This window comes from Arabidopsis thaliana (assembly GCF_000001735.4).
Source record: "Arabidopsis thaliana chromosome 1 sequence".
Taxonomy (NCBI): domain Eukaryota; kingdom Viridiplantae; phylum Streptophyta; class Magnoliopsida; order Brassicales; family Brassicaceae; genus Arabidopsis; species Arabidopsis thaliana.
Window position 1 is genome coordinate 21,329,994 of NC_003070.9, and position 26,878 is coordinate 21,356,871.

At 36.2% G+C, this 26,878-nt stretch overlaps 7 protein-coding genes and 1 pseudogene across 17 annotated transcripts; 5 read left to right on the forward strand and 3 right to left on the reverse strand.

Moving 5' to 3' along the window:
• Positions 1-23: 23 nt before the first annotated feature.
• On the reverse strand, positions 24-4,797 carry AT1G57600 (MBOAT (membrane bound O-acyl transferase) family protein). 4 transcript variants are annotated; one of them, NM_001333798.1, is made up of 20 exons: positions 4,486-4,734; positions 4,345-4,403; positions 4,084-4,265; positions 3,932-3,980; positions 3,696-3,799; positions 3,534-3,598; positions 3,369-3,439; positions 3,191-3,250; positions 2,995-3,108; positions 2,684-2,808; positions 2,541-2,592; positions 2,313-2,375; positions 1,937-2,046; positions 1,739-1,831; positions 1,567-1,648; positions 1,193-1,270; positions 1,031-1,106; positions 891-940; positions 374-786; positions 24-301 (listed from the first exon to the last, which is right to left on the reverse strand). In NM_001333798.1, the coding sequence occupies exons 1-19, from the start codon at positions 4,601-4,603 to the stop codon at positions 736-738; spliced, it is 1,602 nt and encodes a 533-aa protein (NP_001319259.1). In that variant the 5' UTR covers positions 4,604-4,734; the 3' UTR covers positions 24-301; positions 374-735. The 4 variants fall into 4 exon arrangements, with proteins under 4 accessions (NP_001319259.1, NP_001320485.1, NP_176073.2 ...); NM_001333799.1 differs by having other exon boundaries at positions 37-296; positions 4,486-4,742; NM_104557.5 differs by lacking the exon at positions 24-301 and having other exon boundaries at positions 484-786; positions 4,486-4,797.
• A 2,334-nt stretch (positions 4,798-7,131) lies between these two features.
• On the reverse strand, positions 7,132-9,041 carry AT1G57610 (calcium uniporter (DUF607)). 4 transcript variants are annotated; one of them, NM_001084264.2, is made up of 4 exons: positions 8,634-8,763; positions 8,051-8,487; positions 7,711-7,968; positions 7,216-7,633 (listed from the first exon to the last, which is right to left on the reverse strand). In NM_001084264.2, the coding sequence occupies exons 2-4, from the start codon at positions 8,417-8,419 to the stop codon at positions 7,616-7,618; spliced, it is 645 nt and encodes a 214-aa protein (NP_001077733.1). In that variant the 5' UTR covers positions 8,420-8,487; positions 8,634-8,763; the 3' UTR covers positions 7,216-7,615. The 4 variants fall into 4 exon arrangements, with proteins under 4 accessions (NP_001322074.1, NP_974043.1, NP_176074.2 ...); NM_001333801.1 differs by having other exon boundaries at positions 7,132-7,633; positions 8,051-8,878; NM_202314.3 differs by having other exon boundaries at positions 7,134-7,968; positions 8,634-9,041.
• A 1,148-nt stretch (positions 9,042-10,189) lies between these two features.
• Positions 10,190-10,723, forward strand: AT1G57613 (uncharacterized protein; the record flags this gene model as incomplete). The annotated part of the gene is made up of 3 exons (NM_001160961.1): positions 10,190-10,231; positions 10,340-10,429; positions 10,538-10,723. 3 exons carry the CDS (start codon positions 10,190-10,192, stop codon positions 10,721-10,723), a joined length of 318 nt encoding a protein of 105 aa, NP_001154433.1.
• A 1,910-nt stretch (positions 10,724-12,633) lies between these two features.
• Positions 12,634-14,811, forward strand: AT1G57620 (emp24/gp25L/p24 family/GOLD family protein). The gene is made up of 4 exons (NM_104559.4): positions 12,634-13,073; positions 13,960-14,172; positions 14,284-14,360; positions 14,444-14,811. Exons 1-4 carry the CDS (start codon positions 12,870-12,872, stop codon positions 14,586-14,588), a joined length of 639 nt encoding a protein of 212 aa, NP_176075.1. The 5' UTR covers positions 12,634-12,869; the 3' UTR covers positions 14,589-14,811.
• Positions 14,812-15,451: 640 nt separating this feature from the next.
• Positions 15,452-16,164, forward strand: AT1G57630 (Toll-Interleukin-Resistance (TIR) domain family protein; the record flags this gene model as incomplete). Its single annotated transcript, NM_104560.2, has 1 exon — positions 15,452-16,164. Exon 1 carries the CDS (start codon positions 15,646-15,648, stop codon positions 16,162-16,164), a length of 519 nt encoding a protein of 172 aa, NP_176076.1. The 5' UTR covers positions 15,452-15,645.
• Positions 16,165-16,360: 196 nt separating this feature from the next.
• On the reverse strand, positions 16,361-20,800 carry AT1G57640 (annotated as a pseudogene; the record flags this gene model as incomplete). The annotated part of the gene is made up of 1 exon: positions 16,361-20,800.
• Positions 20,801-21,172: 372 nt separating this feature from the next.
• On the forward strand, positions 21,173-24,318 carry AT1G57650 (ATP binding protein; the record flags this gene model as incomplete). Of its 4 annotated transcripts, NM_001198325.1 has the most annotated exons (5): positions 21,298-22,083; positions 22,166-22,450; positions 22,609-23,287; positions 23,387-23,547; positions 24,199-24,318. In NM_001198325.1, the coding sequence occupies 5 exons, from the start codon at positions 21,298-21,300 to the stop codon at positions 24,316-24,318; spliced, it is 2,031 nt and encodes a 676-aa protein (NP_001185254.1). The 4 variants fall into 4 exon arrangements, with proteins under 4 accessions (NP_001321773.1, NP_001185254.1, NP_176078.4 ...); NM_104562.4 differs by having other exon boundaries at positions 22,609-23,547; NM_001333803.1 differs by lacking the exon at positions 24,199-24,318 and having other exon boundaries at positions 22,609-22,963; positions 23,066-23,633.
• Positions 24,319-25,481: 1,163 nt separating this feature from the next.
• AT1G57660 (Translation protein SH3-like family protein) lies at positions 25,482-26,644 on the forward strand. Its single transcript, NM_104563.4, has 2 exons — positions 25,482-25,810; positions 26,114-26,644. The coding sequence occupies exons 1-2, from the start codon at positions 25,574-25,576 to the stop codon at positions 26,369-26,371; spliced, it is 495 nt and encodes a 164-aa protein (NP_564724.1). The 5' UTR covers positions 25,482-25,573; the 3' UTR covers positions 26,372-26,644.
• Positions 26,645-26,878: the final 234 nt, after the last annotated feature.

A 26,878-nucleotide genomic window follows, 5' to 3' on the forward strand; every position in this document is an offset into this window, starting at 1 on the left:
AGTTTAGATTCTTATGAAGCTGCCACATTTTTGTCCTTTCTGATAATTAATATTATTTGGACACTTATTGCAAATTATACGTGTATTGTTTTCTATGACTATTGTTTCAAATTGTCACTAGCATCACTTTATACAATTCCATTACGTCTAAGAGACCTAGTTTCAAATCAGAGCCACATGATTAAAAGTAGAGGTGTGTCTTAATCCTCCAATGTCTTGTCTCAACCTGTTTTTGTTGGGTTGGGAAGGGACAAAATTGTGACTCTGATGGTTTTCTTCTATGGTCTCAATCGCACCTAACCTATCAAAGCCGGTAATGAAACTTAAAAGGCTTCTCAGAAACTGAAAAGAATCTAAGGAATGTAGACAGTACCAGTAAGAAGCTGGACTGAAATAGGAAATCAAAGTCATAGGTCCAACCATCCAGGACGAATATGCAGCCGCAGTCAGCACAAAATCATTCATGAGGTCATGCATGGTTTGGTGTATGATAAGAATGCAGGGGATTGTCGTTCATTTACTAGATACCTTTCATAAGCGTTCATTGTGCTTTTGAAAACTGCAGGTGGTCAGTGATCATCTATCCAAAAGCCTTTGCAAAAGTTGATTTAATTTTCCATTCTTCCAGCAAGGATACACTCGATTAGTCCGACTAAATTTTTTACAAAACGTAACAATAATGAAATTACTTGGTTGTAACTGAGGAGATTACAACTCTTTGTCTCTTTCCCTTGGCTACTTCGGGCTATGCGCCACACTTCTTAAGTCTTGGATGTGGAACATCAGCTGCAAAATAGAGAAAGGAAAGTTGGGAGCATTCAAATAACGGTTAAAGTTGTTAGAGAAACGGAAACTAAACATTTAGCGTAGCAGAAAATTGAAAGCAATACCTTTGTACCCACGTACAAGCTAAAGAACACGCCGCCCAGAACAGGTACTCCTGTGATATCAAATGAATGGACATTACTGAATCAGAGCGTATGAAAAAGATAGTTAAATGAAGACTGATAACTGTTGTGAATCTATATACCTTCTCTTTTGAGAAAGCTGGAGACCATCCAGTTTATACCAGATGGTCCAATGACATAGCCAGCAAGATTTGCAATCTGCGATTGAGGAACTCAAAACAAATTTATCAGCATGAAGGCGACAACACCGATGGGCCTAAGAATATTCAGCAATAGCTATTTACCATGAGGCATGTGATTGTGACGGCACCAGACAACGCCTTGAGTTCACGAAGGAGGAATTCTCCAAAAGCACTCTCAACCTGCAACATTACTTATGACGTTAACTACAATTTCCATGGTTATTAAACCAAATTACAAAGGAAGTTATAGAGGTTCTATTTGTCTTGGGACATAATATACTAATAGGCTCCCAAGAGTGTTCACAGGTTCCAAAACATATCATGTGCCAGTCAAATACATTGCCAAGTCTCCACCACCACAATAATGTGTGATAGTATACGTCAAATTCATTCTTCAAATGTTAGCGTGGTCAAGACTTGGAACATATGAGGCTTCAGTTATTTGGAGTGAATAAAACAATCATTGTTTAACTGACCTTATATGCACTGGATGCTGATTTCAGTAACATTTCTGGCATGAAGAATAAACATGTTAACCATGCCCATGAAAGAAGCTTCCTGGTTGCAAACACAGCAGTCAACCATATGAGAAAGTTGCATCGAATGATTCATACAACACAAAGGAATCATAGGAAGGCAAGGGATTACCATTCCAAATCATGCCACATGGCAACAAATGTAAATACAACCCACACATTCAGAAATTTTCTTCGTGATCCACCTAGAGGAATATACATATACCTAAAGGAAGATGTTAACTTACTATTTTACGAGCTAACATTAAAAGAAAATGATGTTGCGACGCTTTTAAGTTGAAACCAGAAGTTTAGTGTTAAACATTCTCACCTGATAAGCCACCTATTAAATGAGGCATGCCAGGTTTTCCAGAATAGTTCTAGGCTGTAGCAATTGTTAATGCAATTCGGCATGTTCTCAACAGTTTCAATGCCATTCACCTGAAAAAAATGTTTACATTATTACATATCAGAACCGCATACTAATTTTTTATCCGGCAATATTTCTCGGAATTTCTATTGAAAATTCAAGCACCATGAAAGTAGCAACGATTTGAAAATTGCTTGCTATTGAAAATTCATGCACCAGAACGTCATCAGTACAAAGGACCACGTTAACTACCGTAAGACAGCTTGAACTTTCGTTCCACCAAACGATCATAAAATAATAAAACGATCTCAAGAGTCAAGACTTTGAAGGAGCATACCAGAGACCAAAAGCGGAAATATCTCCATAAAAGAAGGAACTTAAGCCACATAAAGTTTAGTACCTGCAGCAGTACAAATAGCAATACGGATCAGTTTAGGGTATTCTAGTTAAATCACACAGCTAAAATTTCCAAGAGCCTCTTGAGATGATATTATATTGTCTAGTAAAAAAGTAGTTTGTTCTGCTAAACAAAAACATAACAATACAGATATCAATAATGTCTTACTCCGTATCCGACAATAAATATTTCCACAGGAGATAGTTCTCTCCACAGACCACTGTCACAAATGCAAAAAAGTTAGCATAATTAAAATCTTGAAAAAGTAACGATAAAGTCTTATTATTATCCTAGTCCTGAAAGAGTTTCACCTGATCACGAAGGCATTGTAATAAAATAAGTGTGTCATGAGTTCAATCAGCAAGAAGCTGAATAACCAACGCACTCCATACCAAGCAACATCTTTGAATGAAAGAGTATTCTGTGGCATATCTAGCTGTAAAAATGTAGGTTTGTAATGAGAGATCATGAAAACAAGACCCACTATGAAAAACAAAGGTGTTGATTCTTTAGGAACTCTTAACTATAGTAAATAGAACTTTATTCAAGAGAATCGGGATCTTAAAAACAAACAAAGATATGAAAGGAATAGAAAAGTGGAGGCATGACAAGAACCGCATACCTGAGAAGCAAATGCATTAAAGCTTATAATTGGCCCCGCAAGGTACAAGGGTGCATATACCAAATAACAAAGGTATAGAGAAAAACTGCAGCTATCACTTGCTAGACCTCTCTCCTAATAAGTTATACTACGTTAGAAACAAGTAACGCAATAGCAAAACAACATTAAAGTGAATTGTTGGTGCCACGCAGTCAACCTGTCGCACTACGTAGCAAGTCTTCCCCAACTTACATAAGGAACAGCGCATTACGTGTTTCTGCAATAATGAAATAGAAAAATAAGAGATGGCTACACCTATTCCAATACTACTGAGAGACCGGTAAAAGATTTATCAGAAAGGACAGAGAGTGTTAGATAGGAAGACTATATATCACCTCCTGATCAAAATGAGAATCCAGTTGGCTCCAGTGATAATCATATCCAAAACTTAACATGCGCAAAACAACTGCAACAAAATTATAAATGAACAACATACTCCAGCCAGATTGTGTTTTTCACATAGAAAATTGCAGTCAAGTGTAGAGTGGATAAAACAATACCAAAGTTGAAGCATATATGCCATCTAAATGTGCCCCGAAAGTTATCCAGGAATTCAAACTGTTGCCTTGGACAAAGAGAGAAATTATCAAAGTGTTAAGCTTCACAGCAACCATACAACAACTCCAAGTATGTGTGTCAAATGTGAGATTTACATAACTCACCCGAAAATGGAGAAAGAATATCCTTCATAAATGCGATTGCAGAAGAGAAAAAATATGTTGAAAGTCCACAGCATGTAAGGAAAGTAACTAGTCCGTGCAAAAACCTGCATTGATGTAAATCTAGTGAATTTTTATGAATAATGATCAGCTAAGAAGCTAAGATATGCCCTAACCTTCATTCTATATACTCTTACGATCCAAGATTACTGACAAGAGGTAAACTAAAGGAAACATACCTTAACAAGAAGGAAATTGGCTGTTGCAATCGAGAGAATGTAAATGACGCTGGAAGTGAACGCGGAAACAACTCAGCTAAGATACAGAAAAAGTCAAGAAACAAACAATAGTGAATGCTAGGAAGGCAAAAAGAGAGATTCAATCAACATACCAAGCTCCATGTAAGTATATCAAGTATATTAACGACATTGAAAGCCACAAGATAGCCATTCCTTTAGCTCTTAAATGGAAAAACGACCTAACCCCATTTGCAATCACAGTGAAAACAGCGAAAACAAAGCTAAGAATTGGCAAATTTCCACGAAAGTTCCTCCATTGAGCATCAGAAACATCCTACAACCAAACACAGATAATGAGCTTCAAAGCAATTAGAATACGTAGAAAAAATGGAACTTTAAGAATCACACATTACATTACGTCGATTAGGAATGAGCCAGCCAGAAGCTAAACCATGGAGCTTGAAGTAATGATCTAAAAGTCAAAATTTTCAATCAAACCAAATCACAATCACATGACTTAAGAATTGATTGATTTGTGAAAAAGCTGGAGATACCGTGGGAGAGACGAAGCGATCTCCATACGACATAAGCATAGAAAGCGATGGCGTATAGGAGTATAAGAACAAGCTCTCTCTGTTTCCATTTTGCGTATCGATTATTGTGAGTGTTCATGACTTCTCTTTGATTGAGTCAACACTTTTTTTTTTTTTTTATCGGATTCTGGTTCTATTAGTCGACGATAGAAGCAAGCACTGAAGCGCCGGTGTAGCTCCGGTGACGAGATCCAAACGAAGAAGACGACTAATTTCTCTCCACGTGCGTCTTAGGATTTTTATATTTTTTTTAATGTTAAATCACATAGGCCCAATTATGTTTAGCCACCAAAGGCCCAATTGATTTGGGGTTGTGTAATTATTAAACGTAATGGTCCTTTTTAATACATTTTTTGTGCATTTTGAACAGATATGAATAATTTATTTGTTTAAAAAAAATAAAAAAAAATTAAAGAATATGTGTGATGATGACTCGTGAGACGATAAATTTTTGTAACGAATTACGTTAGCAGAGTGGACATGTATGAACTATTTTTCAAATTTTTAATTGATGAGTAATATTCAAGATATAATAATAATGACTGCTAACAAATCGGTAAGCTCAATTTTGTTTTGTGGATATCTATAACAAACCGGTAAGCTCAATTTTGTTTTGTTTAATGAAACTTAAGTCTCCATTTTTTGTGAATTCTTTGTTGAAATTTTTGCATGATAAGATGAGATGTGTTGGTTTATCCATAGATGAGACCGCTAAACTTGAGGATTTATACAATTCTCTTCTATTGAAATATAAGATTAGTGCTTGCAACTTTGTATATGTTATCCTTCATCGGTTTTTTTAAATGGGTATCTCGAGACGTATCAGCGATGATAAAGAAGATTCTATTTAATTTGTTCTATCCAATTCTCTAACGGATTTCTTGTGTTATGATGAAGTCATTATCTTCATTGAACGTGATTTTGCGAACGATGCTGATTAGGCAACTAATTTATACTGCCACGTCCTTGTTATTATAAATAACTATAATAATCTAAGCATAATAATGTAGATTATATAATTCAAACGAACAAAATTATACTTCATTATTCATAATTTTTTTGTTTTATAATTAATTTATTTTTAAAGATTTGTTGGTTTTACTGTAATGATTATTATTTTTATTATTTTTTAGGTATGTGTAAAAGATGAGTGTAGAAGGAAGAAGTAAAATCTGGTGTTATGTTTAACGCTGGTGTTATAGAAATCAGAAAGAAAATATAATGATTAAAAATAATAATATGAGATAATTGGATTTTCACAAAAAAAAAAAAAGACGATAAAATTGGATATCGAAGCTTTCTTATATACTTTAACTCTTTAACGTTGAACATAATAAAAAAATTATAAATTCAAGTACTCTTTTTCAAATATTATTCTTTGTAATATTTTTATTTTAATTTATTCTTTTAAAAAAAAGCTTTTCAAATCAACATATATATTTTTGCAGTCATTTTGTGAAATAAATCTTGGAGTTGGGACTTATTTACAATGGTTGTCACTAACTTTTAATTATTGGTATTTTTAGTAATAAATTGACTAACAAACAAAAAATATTCCAAATATATTCTAATCTCATATGTCACGCAGATTTCTCCAAAATTTAAACTAAATTTCAGCAACTATTTAAAACAAAAAATGCTAGACAAACCAAAATACAATTGCAATCCCTTAAAAAGAGCAAAACACACCTAAATACATTCTTTATCTATCCAATCAATCTTATTTCTCCAAAATTTGAACTAGATTTTGGCAACTATTTACAACAAATATTTGTTTGACAAACCAAAATACAATTGCAATCCCGTAAAATATTTATTTTAATTATATCTTTAATTAGCGGTGTACAGCAGTTTTTTTTTGCGGAACGGGTTTGGCAGGACGTTACTTAATAACAATTGTAAACTATAAAATAAAAATATTTTATAAATAAATTTAATTTGTAAACTTTTATATATACTAATTTAAAAAATATATTATCCCCGCGGTATACCGCGGGTTTAAAATCTAGTAATAGTATAAAGGTTACAATAATTTATTTCACTTCGACAATTTAAGAAACTAATTTTTATCTTTAATTTTTATGGGCATGCTAAAGAATGATGCAATGATGAATTCCAGTTAAATGCAAGTATGATTCCAAACTTGGTCTCCTCGCTTTGCATGTGACCGAATGGAGGTGGCAGAGATTCAACTAGCCATAGTTTTAAGGATCATACTTAAACCGGTCTTGTGTCACTCTTAAATTGTTTGCGTACTCATAGTTTCCCGAGTTTATGTTAGCACTGATATCAGTAATATGTTTACGTAGTATTCGTTTTCAAAGTTTTAGTGAATGTAAATTCTGCTTGAAAGGTTGTGTGCTTTAGATTTTTCTTTGCTTTGCGTTTGATCTACTTACTAAATAAAGCCTTTCGCTATGTTCATGAGAGATGGCGTGTTTCTCTATACAAATGAATTTAGTGCATGGTCGGTTATGTGGTAGTCTCGTTTGATATCGACGCAATGACACATTGGCCGATGACCCTAGTGTGTTTTTTTAGAGTGGGCACGAGGTTTTAATTCGGAATTGAATATTCTTCGACCCATGTGTTGGAGACTAAAATTATCCACTCACTTTCATTTTCTTCGTACCATTTTACCCTCTTAAGGCTTAAACCCTTGAAACAAATATTGAAGAGAAAAACAAAAAATCTAAGAGCCAAAATCATAGTTACTAGACTATTATAATCCGTCAAAATCCTTAACCATAGAAAAGATTAACACATGAGCTGATTTAAATAAGAGTAGCTCAAGATTATCAAATAAAAATCACCATGACTACTCCAACTCTTTGGATCAATCAACACCAAATAATCAAACTTGATCAACCTCCAGAGAGAAGAAAATCTGGTTAAGTAATATCATCAAAAGTGAAAAATGGTTAGAACCAATCAATCTCTGTGATGACTCTGCAAAGAATCCTCCAAATCAAGATCAACACCAACACGATTCCGAATCGATGCATTAGCGTGGCACGAAGAAGAAGAGCAAGACGTTATCTTCCACTTGTTCTCCAGTTCTTTAAACCTCTCAGCATCAAACTTATGACTCTTAAGCAACTTCCTCTGCCTGGAAAGAAACAACCTTTTCATGAAATCTTGATACGTTGGATCTCTAGAAGTCATCAAGAAATAAGCATAACCCACAATAATCCCAGTAGCTGTAGTGAAAAACGTTATTGGTTCCATCACATCCCAAGAAAACTCCCAAAAAGTTAGCCTAACAAAGATTCCAATTTGAACCACTGAGTAACCAAGACCACCCCATAGAATCTTCCTCACTTGTTGATGAGCTAACACATCAATCTCTTCCTTCATACTTCTCATCTTATCAAACTCTTCTCTAATCAACTCATCATCTGGATTCAAACCTAAAGGCACTGCCTTTCTAATCAAATCCACCACCTACAAGAAACAGAGTCTCATTAATAGAAACAGAGAGATTAGGGTTTTCAAAATAGATGCGTTTTTGTAAGATTTCACAAACCTTATGAGGATGAAGATAGACTTTATCACGAAAGATCAAAATAACACCAGCATCATCAAGAACACGAGCAAAAGCATGAGCTTCATCAAGAGATCTAGCGATACCTAAACCTTGAGATGCTTCAATAAGTGTAGTGTAAGTAACCATTTCTTTATCACCCATACCAATAAGCTTCTTCTTCATATCTTCAACATTCACTAATCTCATTAACTTCTTAGCTTCTAACACAGTCATATCCTTTTTCTCATCTTCTTCCTTAGACTCAACGTTGAGACATCTAAACCCACCAAGCAAAGACCTAACCGGAGAAGCTTTATTCACGGTGGAGGACATAGCCGTACGTCTCACTAAACCCATCACCGACCACATCTTTTAATCAAAAAATCGGATTTTTCTAATGACCCACGGATTTGTTTCTTCGATGAAATCAGTCAGATCTGGAGTTTTGTGAAATCAAAAGATGGGTTAAGAGGAAGGAACAAAAAAGGTGTGAGATTCGATTCTGATGCACTGATTTAAAAAGCTACACCAAAAAATGGTAATGTAATTGAAAAAGAGGAGGAGGAAGCTTAAAGTTGCTTACTTTCTGGAATTAGAAAATTTAGGTCGCCATTGTTGACGAGTTAAAGGCATGGTGGCTTTTCGAAATCCCTAAATCCATTTGTTTCGTTTGTTTTGGTTCTTTCTGTTAAATACAGAGTAAAGGAGAAGTTAGAGAGGTGCTTAGGGCTGGCCGGCTGTGGAAGAGGAAAGTTCAGAAAAGTAAAAAGGATTTGGTTCGGTTTTAAATAAACCGGAGAATTTGCGCAAAATTGAGTTTGGTTTGCCTTTTTTGTGGATTTATTCCTTTTTTCGTTTATGTTTGTCGATAAAGAGAAATGTAAAATTTCTCAGATTCTCTTTTACCTAAGAAAAGTAAAATTGATGTGGTTCGGTTTTAGGTAAACCGAAGAAATTGGTCTATAGTCGAGCTTGGGTTTTTGCCTTTTTGAGGATTTATTTTTCTTGGTTCTTCTTATCGTTTGTTGTACAAAGAGAAGAGAGAAATGTAAATTTGCTCAAATCCTCTTCTGTTTTATTTGACGTCATTTCTCAAATATCTAGAAAAGTAAAATTGATTTGGTTGATATCGATTTTGATGTCAAAATTCGAGCTTGTTTTTTGCCTTTTTGAGGAATTTATTCATTTATTCTTTTATATGTTTATCTTACAAAGAGAAATGTAAAAATTTCTCAAACGTTTTAATATTCTCGTTTTCAAAGAAAAAAAAAGGGAAGTGATCATTCTATTTGGAATATGCAAAAACTTGGTTCGGTTTTTAGAAGGACAAGCTATGACACTTGTCATACATTCGTTTTATATTGGATAATAATTCGTAGGTAATTTCAGTGCCGACATAAAAGATGTGGGGGTGAGAGATTTGGTTGTGTTCGAATCACAGCTGCTAGGATACAAAGGGAATACGCAAGCAAACAAATTAAAGGAATCAGAAGCAGAACAACTGAAGATCGTTTACTCTCGATAATGTAATGTAATCACATTGATATTAAACAGTCAATCTCAAAACATAGCATACATTAAGAAAAACAGAGAAATGCAAGAAATGTAAAATTTAAGACGACTAAAAAATTGTGTTGGCATATACGAACTTAACAACTCGTGTTAAACGTGATTTCAGCTAACAAACTTTTGACTACAACTAAAAAGTAAAAACCTAATCTAACTAACTTGAGTTTCTTATTCAAGATAGGCAAAAAAATCAAGATTCAAAACCATGTCTTGCTTATAAGATTCCAAAATGTTCAAGAAGATTTTGTAATTAAGTATGCTTGCAAGTTGTTAAAAAAAAATAAGATACTAATTTATTTAAGAAGTATGGAAGAGAGACTAGGGTGTAAGATGATAAAGGGAATATAACACATTATTTAACGAGATATCGGTTTTGTATTTAGAGATTAATCCATTGAAGCATTTTTGTTTGTAGTCATGCGTGACAATCTGCACACTTAAACTAAAAAGAGTGTATCGTGGCCCCATGTAGAGGGATTCCTCATTTGTAGAAATACATGAAGTTTCAATAATAGTTGTGATTGAGGAAGATGGAGAAATGCTATTCGTTTGACAAAAAAAAAGGGAGAAATGCTATTCAAGATTAAATCAACACAAGCAGTGAAAGAGTGGGTACTTTAAAAGTAGTTTTGGAGGTCAAGTTGGTTCAAGTGCCTAAAGAGAGGAATGAGATTGACAACAACTTCCAAAAACAGGCGATATTATCGCTATCGGTGGTAGCTTTTCCCTTCTCCAATATGTTCACATTGCTTGTATATTTTGTCTCGCTTGTGTCTTGCTGTTGTTGTTGTTGTGAGTCGAGGTCTTGTGGTAAAAGCGTTTTTGCTTTTGTTGCATTTGCACTTCGCACTAGAGAAGCTAGTAAGAGTAATAGTGTTCAGTGTGGTTATTAATTTGCAAATTCTAGCTCTGTTCTAGCTGACTTCGGAGAATGAACTTGGTAGGGTGAGCTCACATTGTTCACAATATTTGGTTTGTGAGGTTCCATTCTGGGAGAGCTCATGGAATCGTTCGATGAGCCGCTCTCACATGACTTGGGAGGAGTATGTGATCGAGGGCTCTGAGTACCCTACCGTTGATGGCTCAGTCTCGGCCCTCTGGTGAAAGGTTTCTAGTGTTTGTGTATTGGTCTCGAGCAACAAATTTGGGAAGAACAGCAAAATCGTCAATCACTTCATCTAACTCTATTAGTGTTTGCTCATGTTGAGTGGATGGACTGAAATTTTGTTTACGAATTATGTTTCCATGTTTTTATTTTTTTGCCATAGGACCATTTGTATAAGTTTATAATCTTGATTATAAACCTAAACCATTTTTATTTTATAAAATATTTACATTTTTAAGCAAAAAAAAAAAAAAAATAGGCGATATTACTTACAAACTTCGTTTGTCCAACAATTTGGATTGTCGGCGGTTTGGTTTTCGGGTTCTGCCTCTTTGACATTTTTTCCTCTATAGCTAAGATTCCGAGCTTGGTGTTTTGCCTCGACGGTGTTTAGGTGGTTGTTCTGGCAAAGTGTCTTTGCTTTGGGTCGGATACAACTCATTGTCTGTCTATCCATAGCAAATCTATTTGAGATATGCATATAGTCTTCTCAAGATGCTTCTATCTAGGCATTTCTTTGCCATACCACCAATAACGCCGCATCTACAAAAACTGTTAAGAAACTTGTTGTGGTTCTGTCTTGCCAGGTTATGAAGGTTAGAAATTTGAAATTGTATGACAGTTACTCATCTTCATAAGAGGAATCATTTTCTTTAGTTTGTCGCGGACATCTTCGATAGTTCTCTATCAAAAGATATTCAAAAATAAAGAAATCTGTTTGTATTCGGTTAATTTTGGTTTAAATCGTTTTCCTTCTATCTTACTATTTTAGTTGTAAGCTTGGGAAAAATGTCGTTTAATACCCCAACTTTTAAATTGTGGCCATTTTATACCTCAACTTTACATGCGGCCATTTTAAACATAAAGATATCGTTGACCAACCGTTTAAACTATAAACATTCGTTGACAATCGTTTAAACTATAAACATTCGTTGACCAGGCCAAAAAAACTAACTGTTAACAGTCGTTAACTGATTATCTAACGTCTGTTAACATCTCTGTTAGCCACCTTTAAATGCCGTCGTTTTTATCTTTTAAAAAGAAATGATGACTATAGGATTCGAACCGTTCACCTTCAAGTGCTCCCAATGCTTGTCAATACCAACTAAGCTAGACTGTTTAATGATTACTATCCAAAAACACGTAATTATATATTATGCTATTAGATACCTCAGATCCGCTAAGAGCAATAACGGTGTAGGTGCGAGAACGAAGGTGCATGTGAGACGACGAAGAACTGTGCTATTTGTGTTACTGATTTCATATGAATTGACGAATCTATCAATGGTGTTCATAAGAACAGGTTGCGATGAATTGAATTTACCAAATTCGAATTCTTTTCAATCAACGAAAAATGATATGATTAATACTAAAAAATAAATCATCTGAGAGAGAACCCAGATTTGGAGGCGGCGGCTATGGTGGAGATGTTTCGTAGGTTAAAGATGAAGAAGAAAACTTTTAAAACTATATAATTATATTTGTTTCGTAAGGTTACCAATAAAATATAATTGGTGAGATGGTTAAGTAAGGGTCTTGTTTTTGCCGCAGGTTGTGAGTTCGAATCGTAAGTTCGTCAATTATTTTTAAAAGATGACAACGACGTCGTTTAAAGGTGGCTAACGGAGATGTTAACAGACGTTAGATAATCAGTTAACGACTGTTAACGGTTAGTTTTTTTGGCCTGGTCAACGAATGTTTATAGTTTAAACGGTTGGTCAACGATATCTTTATGTTTAAAATGACCGCATGTAAAGTTGAGATATAAAATGGCTACAATTTGAAAATTGGAGTATTAAACGACATTTTTCCCGTTCCTAATTAGTAATTACCCTAATATATGTTTACGCCAAATTATAGTAATTTCATGTATGAAATTATCAAAACTAGTAAATTATAGAAATAATCTGCAGATTTTAAACTCTTAACTAACCATTTTCACACTTTAATTTTCTCTCATTTGCATTTAACGTTAAAACCGGTTTAAGTTAACACTTTAAGTCAGATCTTAAATCGATGCAAAAGAAAACGATAAATCTCGTTTGGTTAAAAAATTAACCAGAAAACGAGATCTGACTTCTAACTTCTACTTCTACTTAGATCTCCTCAAAATTCAAATCGGAAAAAAGTTTGAGAAAAATCTCGATGAAGAAGAAGATGATTCCGACGACGATCTTACTCTCAGCTCTCATTTTCTCTCTATCACCGATCTGTGAAGCTGTGTGGCTTACTGTACCTCACACCGGATCAAAGTGCGTCTCCGAAGAAATCCAAAGCAACGTCATCGTTTTAGCTGATTACCTTGTTATCTCCGAGGAACATTCTATCTTCCCTACTGTCTCCGTTAAGGTAAAGTAATTTCGTAAAGGACTTGCTTTCATGTTCGTTGATTGGAATCTGAACTCTACGAAATTAGTTTCTAAAAATGGTGTCTTATCTTCACCTTGAATCCATGCTTAGTTCTAGTTTCCTTATTTGTTCATGATGTGAATTCAATTGTTAGGTTACTTCATGATCTTTCATGTAATCAATGGCAAAGTAGCTGATTCATAGAATAAGAGATCTTGAAGTGAAATGTGATAAGAGATCGTTATGTGAATATTGTTTCCTCAGTTCTGGATCCTAAGCGTTTAGGTTTTGTTTGAATGAGAAGAGAAGATGAGCTTTTCTAGTAAGGCCCTGTGAGCATTGATTTGTATAATGTAACAATGCATTAGGTTGGTCTGTTGAGGAAGTTTGATCAAAGAGTCAAAATGTTTGGAAAGAGATGATGATTAGTTATGACATCAAGTTCTCTATTTGCTTGCAAAGATGTCTTGTTGACTCTACAATGGTTATATCTCTCCCGGCTACCACATAGTTTGATGGATTTTTGTAGAAAGTTTACTCGAATGTGTTTTAGGTTAACAGATTTCTAGTAGTCGCTATATGTTTGTGAGTGTTTTACGTCAACATAGTAGTGACCATAGCTTGCTCTGTTAAGGAAGTGTGAAAAAGAGTAAATATGTGTGGAACAGTCATTACTTGGCGACCTCAAGTTCTTAATTTGCTTGATATTCTTCTGTGTTACAAGGTCTCTGTTCTCCCATGCTTTATTAGTTAGATGGTAGTCAATGACTCTCCCAGCTACCACATAGCTTGATAGATTGCTGAAAATTTACTCACATTTGTCATGAAGACGTGCACCAACTCTTTGAAATGGTAAATGACTAGAAGTTTTTATGTTTTATTGCAGGTTACAGCACCTTATGGCACCGTGTTACACCACAGGGAAAATACAACAAACGGTCAGTTTGCATTCACAACCCAAGAATCAGGAACTTACTTGGCGTGTTTTGAGGCCGATGCTAAAAGTCATGGTAACAAAGATTTTAGCATCAACATCGACTGGAAAACTGGAATCGCAGCTAAAGATTGGGACTCCATTGCTAGAAAAGAAAAGATCGAGGTCAGCTCTCCATATTTCCAAGCCTCTGAGACAATTAAATTACTTACAAGATCACATCTTAGAGTAGGTTAGTCTCTAAACTGACACTCGATAATGTCTTCAATTGTGTAGGGTGTAGAGCTGGAGTTTAAGAAACTTGAAGGTGCAGTTGAAGCAATCCATGAAAATCTGATTTACCTCAGAAACAGGTAAAAGATTAATAAACTGCTACATTATTTGAAAATACTGAAAAGAAATACAAATACTCATTCTCTTGTTTTCACAATTGCAGAGAAGCAGAGATGAGGATTGTGAGTGAAAAAACAAACTCGAGAGTCGCATGGTACAGTATAATGTCGCTGGGGATTTGCATTGTGGTCTCTGGTTTACAGATTTTGTACTTGAAGCAATACTTTGAAAAGAAGAAGCTTATTTAGATCATGGATAGTTTCTTGTTGAAGATTACTAGAACCAACAGTTTGCTCTGCTTTCTTTCTCTTGATCTTCTCTTTGGAACTGTTAGTGTAAAATTTTGTTCACTCATTTAACTTGTAATTTGTCTCCTATTATTACATATAACATATAACTAGACTCTAATTATAGGAATTGCAACTAAATTTCTCTTGATAAAAATAATAATGAATTTCTTTGGCATGTGTTTTTTTATATTATCTGAACTGAACCAAATTGCAGAATTGTGACTTGAGAAAAACAGAGGACTCTGTTGATATGAAGTCTCATAGTATAAACAGAGGACTCTATGTGAAACAGAGTTACGAAAAATTCTAAAGTAATGAAAAAAACACATTGTGGTTTTATCTGGATTAGAAAAGCCTTCATATATTTTATCTGACAACATTAAGAAGCTTAGGAGATTTCTTGGGATGCAAGCATTTTGTAACCTGTTTTTTGCTACATAACATGACATTGTGTTCCAGCTAGGTCAAAAGAGTATTACAGCATTATTCACATAACACACAGAGCACAAAGTTAAATCTTTGTAGAGTTTCTATAAGACGACAAGAACATATGTCCACAATACGAAACATAGGCTGATGCATGTGGCGGGGGCAACTGTGGTGGAGAGGTTGGTCATAAATTTGGGGCGTACACGGAAACTCAGACTTTTCCTCAATACAAAACATAGTCTGATGCATTACGTCGTCGGTGCATGATTGTCAAGGTAGACGCCGCAAATAAGCTTCTCGGAAAAACTCTATACATGTGAACGTAGACTAGTCTATGGAATCCTTTTTTGCTATGACTAAGTCCAAACATTGAACTTATTGCTTGGAAACTGCATATATTTGAATTTAGATTTTGATGGAGACTTTCGTTTTCTTCGCTGAAATTGCTTGTGCGTTTCATTGCTATTTCCTTCTTAGAACTAGAGAACCACAACCATTTTCTGAGTTATTACTTCCTACATAGCTCTATAACCTCTATTATTACTTTATTAGATCTCTGATCTTAAATCGTCTCTCTGTCGTAGTAATGGCTTCTTCTTCTTCTTTATCTCTTTCATTTCCTTCATCTTCTTTGTCTCGAACCTGGGATTACGATGTTTTTCCGAGCTTTCACGGGGAAGATGTACGCAAAGCCTTTCTCAGCCAGATTCTCAAGAAGGAGTTTGGAAGAAAAGCAATCAACTTTTTTGTTGATCACGAGATGGAGAGAGGAGAGTTCATCGGTCCTGTACTCAAACAGGCGATCAAAGGATCTAAGATTGCTCTTGTCTTGCTCTCCAAGAATTACGCTTCTTCGTGGTGTTGTCTTGACGAATTGGTGGAGATCATGAAGAAAGAGTCGGGTCAAACGGTGATTACCATTTTCTATGAAGTTGATCCAAATGAAGTAAAGAAGCAGACCGGAGATTTTGGGAAGGCCTTCAAAGAAACTTGTCAAGGTAAAACTGAGGAAAAGGTTCAGACATGGAGGAAAGCTTTGGAGGGTGTGGGTTTGGCCACAATCGCAGGTTTTCATTCAAGCAACTGGTTCGTGTTCTTTATTTAATTTCTGATAAACTTAAGACAAGATGTAGTTTGGTTTATGTTGTCTTGCGTTATTAAAGAGGCGTTAAAACCTTACTTATACAAAGCAAAAGATATAATCTAAAGTGTTGCACAAACGAAATGACTAAACAGGACAAATATATATTGTTGACTAAGCTAACTAAAATATTGACCAGCAATAGCTTCAACATCCTCCCTCAAGGTGGAGCATGCACATCGAGAATGCCCAACTTGCGCAGAAAGTAACGAACTTCCTTTTCACCCAAAGCCTTAGTTAGAATATCTGCAAGCTGCTTGTGAGAGGGAACAAACGAAGTCGCAATTATACCATCAAGAATAGCATCGCGGATAAAATGACAATCCACCTCAACATGTTTGGTGCGCTCATGCTGAACTGGATTGACACTGAGAGCAATTGCAGATTTACTGTCAGAGAAGATGCGCATAGCCTGAACGTGAGAGACACCAAGATCATAAAGCACCCGCTTGAGCCACATGAGTTCTTGAGTAAGGAATGCCATAGCTCTATATTCAGCCTCCGCGGAAGAGCGACTGACAGTGGGCTGCTTTTTCGTTTTCCAAGATATGGGAGTATCACCAAGCTGTACAAAGTATCCTGTGAGAGAGCGACGAGTGAGAGGGCAAGCAGCATAGTCACTATCACACCAACCATTAATCTGCAGAGTAGAGGTGCTAGAGAGTAAAATCCCTTGTCCTGGGTTAGATTTCAAATAGCGAACAACACGAATGGCGGCGTTCCAATGGTCCTGACGCGGATTCTGCATAAACTGTGCAAGAGTGTGAACAGAATATGATAGCTCAGGACGTGTTACAACCAAGTAAATGAGTCTCCCAACTAGACGACGATACCGTGAAGAGTCAGAAAGCAGAGGAGATGTAGACAAAGAGAGCTTATGATTCTGTTCAAGCGGAAACGCAGACGGCCTAGCCCCCAAAAGTCCCATTTCAGAAATAATATCAAGAACATACTTCCTTTGGGACAGGTAGAATCCTTGAGCATTGCGGCTCACTTCAATGCCAAGAAAATATTTGAGCAAGCCAAGGTCTTTCATGTGAAAACATGATTCTAGATAGGATTTAAATTGAGCAACAGCATCAGGGCAGCTACCCGAAATGATCAGGTCATCGACATATACGAGGACATGAACAAAGATACCATCATTGTTGTAACTGAACAGAGAGTAATCCGACAAAGATTGTGTGAACCCATATTGTTTTAAAGCAGAAGAGAGCTTGGAAAACCAACACCTTGGAGCTTGTTTCAAACCATACAGAGATTTATGAAGACGACATACCTTGCTAGGATCATCACATTGAAATCCCTGAGGCAATTTCATATACACTTCCTCCTTTAAGTCACCGTGAAGGAAAGCGTTATGCACATCCATTTGATGTACATGCCAATCACGGGCCGCAGCCACTCCCAAAAACAAACGCACCGTGCTCATTTTTGCAACCGGAGCAAAAGTTTCATCATAATCCACGCCTTCTTTTTGACAATTACCCAAGACTACCAAACGAGCTTTATATCGCTCTATCGCCCCATCCGATCGATACTTGATTTTGTATACCCATTTGTTGCCAAGAGCCCGCTTTCCTGGAGGCAAATTTACAATCGAGAAGGTTTGATTAACTCGCAGAGATTCAATCTCAGCAGACATAGCCTCTCTCCAAGCTTTGTCAACCATAGCCTCGTTGTAAGTTGTTGGTTCCATTCCAGCAGTGACAGCTGCGAGAAAAGCCTTGTGCGACGAAGTGAATCGATGGCAATCCACGTATTTCTCAATTGGATACAGAGAGGAGGAAGAAGCCTCAGGGGAAATCGATTCAACACTCACAGTATTGGTGACAAAATTCTTCAACTTCATCGGTTTTTGTGTTTGGCGAGAACTACGTCTAAGTTGTATTGGCGCCGGTGTTGTAGATGACAGTGGAAGATCTGCTGTCTGTACGGTGCTTGATGCTAAAAAAGGATCGAGAGAGGAGAGAGAGACAAACTCACTTGGACTTGAAGATTCTTGATTGATTTCAGGTATTATTGGGCCAGTTGCAACATTCGGCCCAACTGTAGCTTCACCAATATTTCGTCCAATAATAGTTCTTGGCCCAATAGCTTCTTCAATAAAAGGTGGCCCAACGCAATCCACCAATACACGTTCATCTTCCTCATTGCACGACATCTTGGAGTATGGAAACTCTGTTTCCTGGAAAATCACATCTCTAGACACGAAGAATTTTTGTTCTTCTAAATCAAACAGCCTCCACCCTTTTTGTCCATGTGGATACCCAACAAATACACATCGTCTTGATCGTGCCGCAAACTTATCTCCTTTATGATTTTGGTTATGTGCATAACACAAGGAACCAAATACACGAAGATGAGAGTATTTCGGAGCCGTTTTATATAACATCTCATATGGAGATTTACCTTGAAGAAGCATCGAGGGAGTGCGGTTGATAAGGTAAGCCGCAGATAAGATACACTCTCCCCAGAACTGAATTGGCAAATACGATTGAAATCGCAAGGCTCTCGCGATATTCAAAATATGTCGATGCTTCCTCTCAACCCTTCCATTTTGATGCGGAGTCCCAACACATGAAGTTTCATGAGCAATGCCTTTGTGTAGAAAGTACTCACGCATACATAGAAACTCAGTCCCATTATCACTTCTTACTATTTTGATCTCAGTGTCAAATTGTCGTTCAACTAAAGCAATGAAATCTTTCAAATGTTTCTGAGTTTCACTTTTATCAGTCATCAAATAAACCCACACACCACGAGAATAATCGTCAACGATTGTCAAGAAATATCGAGCACCGGAGTAAGAAGGTGCTCGATAAGGCCCCCACACATCACAATGAATTAGCTGAAAACTATCCATACTTCTATTATCACTTAGAGGAAAAGTATCACGGGTTTGCTTAGCTCGCATACATGTATCACATACATTCTCCAAAATCTCTTTACCACTAGACAAAAGTTCTCTAGGCAACAAGTTAACTATCTTGTCTGATGCGTGTCCCAAACGCCTATGCCATAGATCAAAAGGGGCCTTCACACTCGTGTGCACAGCAGCAGCATTCTCCATTCCCCGAAAACAAAAGCTTCCATTCTCTCTTTTACCAATTCTAGTCACCATCCTCGTAGTGCGGTCCTGTATCACAAGGAAGTGATCAGCAAGTTAAACCACACAATGATTCTCATCCATCATTTGCCCAACAGAGATCAAATCTGATTCCAACTCCTTGACATAGAAAACTGATTTTAATATCAGATGCGAGCCTAATCTAACTGTTCCCTCACTGACAGCAACTCTCTTATTTCCATCAGCTAAGATAATTAAAACAGGAGACATGGATCGCATATCACTCAACAATTCCAGGTTTCCAGTCATATGGTGTGAAGCACCTGTGTCGAGTATCCAAGAAGTGAAAAGAGAACATGTACCTGATTGAGTTTCATGAGCATTGGACTTGTTATCGCTTCTTCCAGCATTGAGAAGCTTAACAACTCCACGCCATTGCTCATCAGTAAGCCCACTGACTGCATCACGATCGCTATCAGTGATAACCCGGTTCACATGTTCAGAAGATGGAAACGGTCCAGTCATGACGACATTCACATACGTTGGACGAGGTTGTCCTCCATTAAAACCAGGCCCAAATCTTCCTCTGCCACGACTTGTTGAGCCATTTGAATTTGATTTTCCTCTTGGGCGATCTCCCCACCACTCTGGATATCCAATCAACACAAAGCAATTTTCCGGCGAATGACCTCCACGGTTACAATGAGTACAAAGTTTCTTGTTTTGAAGCTTCTCTGAATTTGCAAACTTCTCTGAGATTACCTCAGAACGTGGCCGCATTTGAACAGCAAAAGCAGTGACATCGGTTCTCTCTTCATTAGACGATCTGTTGTTCACCATATCTTCTTCTTGTCGCACAATGTTGTAAACCTCTTCCAGCCCGGGGAGAGGAACACGAGACGTCAAACTTGACCGTATGGTGTGAAATTTAGTTTCATTCAGTCCATAAAGATATTGATGAACCATGTCATCTTCTCGATATTTTTCTTGGTCTGTTCCAAGATTGCAGATACACCTACCACATTTACATATCCGAAGAGGGCGATAGCTGTTGATATTATCCCAAATCTTGTTGAGTTTTCCATAATATCCTTCCACTGTCATACCCTCTTGCTTGCAAGTCGCGAGATCCGCCTTCATCTTCTGATTCTTTGGCCCATTAGAAACAGAAAAACGCTTCCGAATCTGTTCCCACAAGTCTCTCGCCACATCACGGTGAGAGATATTTGTCAGCAGCTCTGAGTCAATAGTCATCTTCATCCAAGAGACCAACAAAGCATTAATCGTTAACCAATCTTCTAGATCTGGAGAACCATCTAGTGGTTGAGGAATGGTTCCATCAAGGAAACCAAACTTTTTCCTAGACCGCAACGCCGTCTTGAAACCACATGCCCACTCTTCATAGTTATTTGTCTTCAGTATCGGATGGGAGATCACAGCTCCCGAATTGTCAGCTGCCGTCAAGTCGTACGGCGAAATTGTGCGTCGGACCTCAATTACAGATGGAGGTGGTGGTGGAGCATCAGCCATAGCTTCAGAGAAAACTCACTTGAAATACTCAATTCGAAAAACCCAGATTGCGCTCTGATACCATGATAAACTTAAGACAAGATGTAGTTTGGTTTATGTTGTCTTGCGTTATTAAAGAGGCGTTAAAACCTTACTTATACAAAGCAAAAGATATAACCTAAAGTGTTGCACAAACGAAATGACTAAACAGGACAAATATATATTGTTGACTAAGCTAACTAAAATATTGACCAGCAATAGCTTCAACAATTTCACTTGCCTTTAATATTTCTAACACATGGGTCCGAGTGGTTGCATTGGTTAAGGCGGACAAATCCGTATGTTGATTAGACAATTTTTTACGTACCAGTCCCAAATTATGTGCGTAGTGGTGTGGACCCAAAAATAAATAAAAGAAAACCGTGATCGGACCAAGCACGGAACATTTTTACCAGCTTTATTAAAACTGTAGCGGACCAAGTACGGACCGTTTTTACATACCAATAGAGCTGGTAAAAATGGTCCCGTGGTCCGCGACGGTTAGTGGTGCTGTTAATATTTCTAACACATCAAACTATACTCTTAGTGATTATATATTAACAAGACGTATGTATAAATTGATCTTCTTCTTTGTTAGGGTTGATGAAACAGACATGATTGAAAACATCGCCGCTTATATTTCCAGCCGTTTCCAGAATAGCGCAGTCATCGAGGATATCAAAGGAAGCTATCCAAAACCTCGTTTTGATGAGGATCTTCAAATCTTCTGCAAGTATGCTTTTAACCAAAAGACCCCTGAAGATGGTTTCGATGAACTAGCTCGTGAAATTACATACCATGTCGGTGAACTTCCGTTAGGACTAAAGGTTATTGGATCCCACTTTCGTGGATTGTCCAAGGAGCAGTGGCCAATGGAAGTATCAAGGTTAAGGACGTACCGTAATGGAGATATTGAGCGCATTTTGAAGTTCAGTTATGATGCTTTATGTGATGAAGATAAAGATTTATTCCTTCATATAGCTTGCTTTTTCAACATGGAAAAAATAACGAAAGTGAAAGAACTTTTTGGCCACAGATTCAAGGATTTGAGACAAAGCCTTCACATTTTAGAGATGAAATCTCTTATATCTATTGAACATACTGATCTTGAAGATTCCGAGTATTATGAGTCCATAAACATGCGTAACTTGCTGGTCCAACTAGGTCAAGAAATCGTCCGTAAAGAATCCGTTCTTGAGCCTGGTCAACGCCGATTTTTGATTGATTATAAAGATATTTGTGCAGTAGTCTCTGGTCATACAACAGTAAGTTTTGCCAATACTCTTTCATCATAACTTGAGTTTATTTTATCATCTCTACTTATTAATTTTTGTGTCTTTTTCTCAGATTACTGGAAGTGTTGTAGGCATAGACTCCAAGAATTGGTTAAGTATAACTGAGAAATCCTTTAAAGGAATGTCTAATCTCCAGTTCTTAAGAGTCAAAAACGATTTATATCATCCAAACATTATATCTTCTCCGGGACCTCTGACTTTTATATCCCCGAAGCTACGATTACTAGATTGGTCGTGTTTCCCGATGACATCTTTGCGTTTTATTAATAATCTGGAATTCCTTGTCGAATTAAGGATGTGTTACAGCAAACTTGAGAAGCTGTGGGACGGAATTCAAGTAAGTCATTTAAATATCTTTCGTGTTTCAATTGCTAAGTGTATCGTTTATAGTTTACTTGCATGGAAATGTATATATTTTATACGTCTTCTTTTAGTTTTATGTGTTCAATTGCTAAGTGTATCAACCTAATATTTTGCCATTGTTTTTCTTTACAGCTGGTTAGAAATCTCAAGCATATGGATTTGACAGATTCTAGAAACCTGAAGGAGCTTCCTAATCTCTCAATGGCTACTAATCTTAAGAATTTAAACCTTGAAAGATGTTCAAGTCTGGTGGAGCTTCCTTCCTCTATTGGAAATGCAACTAGTCTCCATGACTTAAGACTTTTTAAATGTTCTAGTCTGGTGGAGCTCCCTTTTTCAATTGGGAATTTAACTAATCTTTGGAAATTAGATCTTCGTGAATGTTCAAGTCTTGTATCACTCCCGCAGCTTCCAGATTCCATAATGGTCCTAAATGCACGAAATTGCGAGTCCCTAGAGAAACTAGATTGCTCCTTTTACAATCCAGGTATTCTTCTCAACTTCGTTAACTGCTTCAACCTAAATCAAGAAGCAAGAGATCTCCTCATCGAGACATCAACTGTTAATTTTGTGGTCTTACCTGGTAAAGAAGTGCCTGCGTGCTTCACTTACAGAAGTCATGGGAGTTCCGTATCAGTGAAGGTTAATCAAAAGCTTCTTCATACGTCAACCAAATTTAAGGCTTGCATCTTGTTTGAGAACGAGGTCGATAATGAAACTTATTATTTTGATTTGGACACACTTTGTGTGTATACGAAGACGAATAAGGATTGCATCTTGTTGGATAATAAAGGTGAAGATGATGAGGTTGGTATTCAGAAACGAGGGTTGGTGTCTTGTCGCATCGGTTCCGAATGGCGTTTCTCTGAATGGTATCCATTTATAACGGATCATCTATACATTTTCGAAGTTGAAGCAAAGGAGGTGACTTCCACAGAGCTTATTTTTTATTTCGAGATATTCGATGAGTATTCCAAGGCTAGGGAGATAAAAGAATGCGGGATAATCCACCTCTTGGAACATCATGTTGACGACGAAGAAAAGATGGATACAATTGAGAAGGAACCCAAGGTTCACATATAGCAATATGCATTTGTCAAGTGCGTTGATTCTTTTAAAAATGGCTTGAGCCACATGTTTGCACATATCACTATGAGTCTATGTTTGAATGTTTAGAAAATATTCTACAACCATTAAACTTCTTCTCTAACATTTATATATTTCCATTTTCTTACATGTTTTTTTAGAGGATAAGGACAAAGAGATTCATGGTTATGCATAGTTATATGTGAGGCTAACATGACTCTTTCTGAGTATATAAGCTATATGTGAATCATGGGTTCCTTCTATTTTAGTATCTTGATCAGTCACTATTGTTATCACTATACTGTAGTCGGAAATTTTCAAAAACTTTGAAGTTGCTATCGATATCTCAAAATGCGTTAAGTCGAGGAAACGTATAGGAGCTAGAACCAACCTGGATGCTAAGGAGATCTGCGAGACAATTCAGTAAGCTCTTTTTGCTTGCACACATGTTTTATATGGATACATAATACTCATACATAAAACATATAAACAATAATACAAGTAATGTCGATTATGGTAATTTTTTTCTAACCATTTCTATATCATATTACCATTCAAGAATATAGGATAATGACATCGGGGTTGAATCACATTTCCATTCATATTTCTAGCTAATCACATCGCTCTTGACCTCAGATCTTAATCGCACCTAAAATGGATTGCCATTCGGAGCCAATGCCACTGGGAAAATGCATTGTGGTCTATGGTCTACAGATTGTTTACTTGAAACAATACATCTTATATAGGTCAGAGTGATCCATGGATGTCTCTTGTTCAAGAATACTCTATACCTTTTCTCTGCTAAGAAAAAACTTTCCTTTGATTCCTTTTTTTGTTTTAACTGTTAGTGTAACTGTGTAAGATTTTATTCTTACGTTACTATATAACTAGACAATAAGGTTCCCGTTATGAACTAAATTCACATGGAGAAATGAAATTGATATTATTTGGAATAACTTTTTGAGTTTTATAGAGCTTAATCCGGTAAAAAAAAACAGAGGGATTTTAGGATTGTTGTGAATTACATACTAACTTTATGTCCAAATCTCATATTTTGCTCGCATGTAGGGAGTTTTTTTGTAATTAACAAATAGTAGTAACAATATCAAATGTTTTTGTATTCTTGTAAAATTATTTGTTTAGTTTGTTTAAGAAACGAAAGGAAAAATTGAATATTAAAGACCTTTTTCCAAAAGTTTGTCCATCTATATTTTATATAGATAATAACTTTGGTGAGATAGATTTAAGGAAAATTAAAAACCAATTATACTCTTAACTATAAAATGAAATAAAATATAGAATTGAAAAAAAATATGATTCTATATCTCCAAATCCAAAAACCCTCACAAGAATAGAGGCTTACTTCTAAACCCCAATATAAATTTTCAACATAATTTGTCAAGGAGCCTTTTACATTAACGTTGATTTGCAGCATAATTGTTTTTTAAATATGAAAAGAGCATGGAAGGAGGATGAGAAAAAAACACTAGTGGAAAGGAGAAAAGAAAGAAAATTAATTGTTTAGGTTATTATAAGAGAGAATCTATTTTGTATGATTTTTACTTCTAAACTAATCAGAATACTTATTCTAAATTACGTTAGAAACACAATAAATACATAATATTCACCATATATTTGATTACTTATAATATCTTACATAAAGATTTAGTAAACCGAATAAAACACAAACAAGTTTCAGTTTAAGAAGTTTAGTTAAAATTTTAATATTTTACTATAACCAAATTAACTAAACCGAACCAATTCCAAACCGAAATGCACACAAAATTAACATACCAAACTTTGTGCCCAAATTATACAAAATGTAGGGGTAATTAACAAAACAATTACGTACCTCCCCTTTTAACTCCTCAAATCCAATGGGTATTTACAGATCTATGGCCCAATCAGGCCCATTTATGAAAACCCTAATTCACTTTATAAGTGTCATGTTTTTTATCTTAACAATGGCTTCTCTAGGGTTTCAGCCACCAGACTCAAACAGAGAGTGAAAATGCCGGCGGGACACGGAGTGAGGGCGAGAACAAGAGATCTGTTCGCGAGACCATTCAGGAAGAAGGGTTATATTCCACTCTCCACTTACCTCAGAACCTTCAAGGTCGGCGATTACGTCGATGTCAAGGTTAATGGAGCTATCCACAAGGGTATGCCTCATAAGTTCTACCATGGTCGTACTGGTCGCATCTGGAATGTCACTAAGCGTGCCGTTGGTGTTGAAGTCAACAAACAGGTGTTGATTACTCAAATCTCTAATCTGTTTGGAAAAGTTTTGATTGTTGAAATTAGGGTTTGAATGTGATTTTGATTCTTTCATTTGGGGTTTAATTCGTCTTTGTGTGAGCTATCTGTTTTGAATTCTGAGATGTTGGATTGGTATTGGTTCGAAAGATTCAAGCTTTTCTTCTTGGGTCCTTCTTTTGCTATTTGTATTAGTTGCAATCAATCTACTATGATTCTTATTTTTGAAAGCCTTCTCTTTTAGTTTATTGTATTTCTTGGTGGGCTAATTATGTGTTTGGGTTTGGTTTTATAGATTGGGAACAGAATCATAAGGAAGAGGATACATGTGCGTGTGGAGCATGTGCAACAGTCAAGGTGTGCTGAGGAGTTTAAACTCAGAAAGAAGCAGAACGATGTGCTTAAGGCTGATGCTAAAGCCAGAGGAGAGACTATCAGCACCAAGAGACAGCCTAAAGGTCCTAAACCGGGTTTCATGGTCGAAGGTATGACATTGGAGACTGTCACTCCCATTCCTTACGATGTTGTCAACGATCTCAAGGGTGGTTATTGAGTTTTTTCCATTTTATTATCATTCTCTACTCAGAATTTTTGCACTTGCTTTTTTAATGATGTTTTTGTATCAATTAAGACTAATTTCTATATGGTATGAAAGTGCAATTCAGATTTTGTTATTAAGATTGCTTATCATAATCATTTGCTTATTGCATTTGTTTGTTTCTGAAATCATTTATGCATCCTTAGTTAAAACTGAAATGTTTATCAGTAAATCATATAATGCTAGTATCATAGTATGAGACATTTTGATTGTTGTTGAGTAGTCTTTTGTTACTACACTCCAAGGACAATAACCATTGTTTTGATGTGGGATTAATAGAAAACAGTTCCTTGGTAACATAATTACAAACCAAATGTAGAAAATACAAATGTGATATCGTCTTAAACTCGACTCACGATTTCAAGACACCAAATGTAATGCATTTCCACAAAGGAACAATGTTTCAATTCAAGGTTGTGTACTCAGCTGCCTAAGCCAATGGTTACAGTTCAATCTCCAATA